Source organism: Bison bison, unplaced genomic scaffold, assembly GCF_000754665.1.
Source record: "Bison bison bison isolate TAMUID 2011002044 unplaced genomic scaffold, Bison_UMD1.0 scf7180017849125, whole genome shotgun sequence".
NCBI lineage: Eukaryota > Metazoa > Chordata > Mammalia > Artiodactyla > Bovidae > Bison > Bison bison.
Window position 1 is genome coordinate 11168 of NW_011479698.1, and position 3657 is coordinate 14824.

General features: G+C 38.3%; 1 protein-coding gene across 1 annotated transcript in view; it reads left to right on the plus strand.

Moving 5' to 3' along the window:
* LOC104993341 (GTPase IMAP family member 7-like) overlaps window positions 1-3657 on the plus strand; it is an 8620-nt gene that overhangs the window by 3576 nt on the left and 1387 nt on the right. Inside the window, exon 2 of the mRNA XM_010846571.1 lies at window positions 3426-3657. Within this exon, the coding sequence (XP_010844873.1) occupies window positions 3467-3657 (191 nt within the window). The 5' untranslated portion in view covers window positions 3426-3466. The remainder of the gene's footprint in view (window positions 1-3425) is intronic.

The following is a 3657-nucleotide window of genomic DNA, read 5'->3' on the forward strand; positions in this document are numbered from 1 at the left end:
TCTCAAAAGGCAGATCAGGTGGTCTGATATTCCCATCTCTTTCAGAATTTTCCACAGTTGATTGTGATCCACACAGTCAAAGGCTTTGGCATAGTCAATAAAGCAGAAATAGATGTTTTTCTGGAACTCTCTTGCTTCTTCCATGAACCAGTGGATGTTGGCAATTTGATCTCTGGTTCCTCTGCTTTTTCTAAAACCAGCTTGAACATCTGGAAGTTCACAGTTCGTGTATTGCTGAAGCCTGGCTTGGAGAATTTTGAGCATTACTTTACTAGCGTGTGAGATGAGTGCAATTGTGCGGTAGTTTGAGCATTCTTTGGCATTGCCTTTCTTTGGGATTGGAATGAAAACTGACTTTTTCCAGTCCTGTGCCCACTGTTGAGGTTTCCAAATTTGCTTGCATATTGAGTGCATCACTTTCACAGTGTCATCTTTCAGGATCTGAAATAGCTCAACTGGAATTCCATCACCTCCACTAGCTTTGTAGTGATGCTTTCTAAGGCCCACTTGACTTCATATTCCAGGATATCTGGCTCCAGGTGAGTGATCACACCATCGTGATTATCTGGGTCATGAAGAACTTTTTTGTGCAATTCTTCTGTAATCCATGGAATTTTCCAGGCCAGAATACTAGAGTGGGTAGCCTTTCCCTTCTCTAGGGGATCTTCCTAACCCAGGGATAGATTCCAGGTCTCCCACATTGCAGGCGGATTCTTATCCGCTGAGCCACAAGGAATATATAGTGGTATGTATCCATAAATTTGATACTCTTAATTTATCCCTTTTCCCAGTACCCTTGCCTGGAGAATCCCAATGGACAGAGGAGCCTGATAGGCTTTAGTCCATGGGATCATTGAGAGTCAGACACGACTGAGCAGCTTCACTTTCACTTTTCACTTTCATGCTTTAGAGAAGGACATGGCAACCCACTCCAGTGTTCTTGCCAGGAGGATCCCAGGGATGGGGGAGCCTGGTGGACTGTTGTTTATGAGGTCGCACAGAGTCAGACACGACTGAAGCGACTTAGCAGCAGCAGCTGACTTTCCTATTTGGTAATCATAAGTTTGTTTTCTGTGTTAGTGAGTCTGTTCCTGTTTTGTAAATAAGGTAATTTATTTTTTTAGATTCCACGTATAAATTGTACCATATAATATTTGTTTTTTTCTGACTGACTTACTTCACTTAATGTGAAAACATCTCGTTTTATCCATGTTGCTGCAAATGGCATTATTTCATTCTCTTTTATGGCTGAGTAATATCCGATTGTACATACAAACCAGAGTTCTTTACACATTCATCTGTAGACGAACAATTAGTTTGTTTGCACGTCTGGGCTACTGTAAATAGTGCTGCATGTATCTTTTCAAATTAGAGCTTTATCTGGATAATATGCCCAGGAGTTGGATTGCTGGATCATATGGCAACTCTATTTCTAATTTCTTGAGGATCTTCCATACTGTTCTTCATAGAGGCTATACCAATTTATGTATCCACCAACAGTGGAGGAGGATTCCCTTTTCTTCACACTCTCTTCAGCATTATTTGTAGACTTTCTGATGGTGGCAATTCTGACTGCTGTGAGGTGATACACCAAGGTATTTTTGACTGCATTTCCTGAGTAGTTACTAATGCTGAGCATCTTTTAATGTGCTTATTGACCACTTGTACATATATTATTTGTATAAAAGGGAAATGACCCTTCTTTTATAAAGGTAGGAAAATTTTTTCCTCTGGTTTGACATTTGTGTTTTAATTTGTATATTCCCACAATATCTGTTTGATTTTTATGTAATCAAATTTAGGAGTCTCTTTCCTTACTCTAGACTTCCCTGTGGCTCAGCTCGTAAAGAATCCACCTCCAACGTGGGATTGGGTTCAATCCCTGGGTTGGGAAGATAACCTGGAGAAGGGAAAGGCTACCCACTCCAGTATTCTGGCGTGGAAAATTCCATGGGTGGTATAGTCCATGGGATCACAAAGTGTGGTACATGACTAAGTGATTTTCACACAACCTTACTCTATTCCAAATCTTATAAATATTTTACCTATACCTAGGTTACAAAGATTTACTCATGTTTCTTCTATTATTTATATGGATTAAATTTTTCTACATTTAAATTTCTAATCTATTTGGAAGTTGAACAGCAAGAAGAAATGGACACAGTTTTATTTTTTCTATATGGTTGTCTCAATGTTCCTTATTAGTCCATCTTTCTTTGCGTTGATGTGAGATGCTACCTTACTGAATATAAATGTAGCATAATGTAAATGATTTGAATATAATTGAATATTGTGTGATCAACTTGGCCTATATTTGAATTTTCTGTTTTTGTTTCACTGTTCTGTCTATCCATGCATCAATATCATACTGCTTTAATTATAGAAACTGTTATATTCTACTATCTGGCAAAGCTAGTCTTACCTCATTTTTTTTTTTTTTTTTTGGCTTGTTTGCCCAGGCTAATTATTTTTCCTTCATCCAAATAAATTTTATAATCAACTGTTTTAGTTGCTGAGTTCCCTAGGTGGCTCAATGGCAAAGAATCCACCTGCCAATGCAGGAGGCTCGGGTTTGATCCCTGGATCTGTAAGATCCTCTGGAGAAGAAAATGACAAACCACTCTAGTATTCTTGCCTGGGTAATGCCACGGACAGAGGAGCCAGGCAGGCTATAAAAAAATGGGGTCACAAAAGAGTTCGACACAACTTAGTGCCCAAACAACAATTTTAGTTGCATGGAGAAAAAAGTGATAACAAAATTTTTAATTTTATATATACATACAATCGTGTTAAAGAAGAATCAATTAATTTAAATTTGATGAACTTCTTTAAACATGAATCAGGATTGAATTTGGCCAAATGACTCTTCTGCACCTACTTTTCTTCTTAATCTCTTGATGGGATGTATTGTACAATGAAAATCCTCATGTTGAATCACCCTAGTATATTTGACAATCATACTTACTCATGTGATGCTGCTTTTCACATCTAATAATGTATTTAGGACTTTTGTATCAATATTTACACATGAGACATGTCTATAGCTTTATTTATTGTGAAATCTTTGTTAGCTTTGAAATCAACATTACACTTGCTTCATAAAAAAAACTGAACATTTTCCTTCATTGCTATGTGATCAGGAATAGTTTGAGTAGCACTGAGATTATCAGGTCTTTAAAGGTTTCAGTGAGTTCCCTATGAAACTATCAGGACCTGACATTTTTGTGGAGATACTCTTAACTACTTGGCTATTTCTTCAATAACAATTGAACTGTTTAAATTTTCTGTCGCTACCGGGATCAATATGCATAAGCAAATATTAGAAACTATCAGTGAGGAAAAGAAGAAGAAGAAGAAGAAAAAAGAGATGGAAAAGGTTCCTACTTACCTAAATTGACCCTTTCCCCCCTCCCTCCTTTTCTTAGGTGGTGTGGGTGCCTGCGCGCCAGAGTCTCTTGATATAAACATGGCTGCCATGCCAAACAACACTCTGAGGATCGTGCTGGTAGGGAAGACCGGAAGTGGGAAAAGTGCAACTGGAAACACCATCCTCGGGGAAAAAGTATTCGAGTCTAAGATTGCTGCGGAAGCTGTTACCAAAACTTGTCAGAAAGCGTCCCGGGAATGGAAGGGGAGAGAGCTTCTTGTTGTTGACAC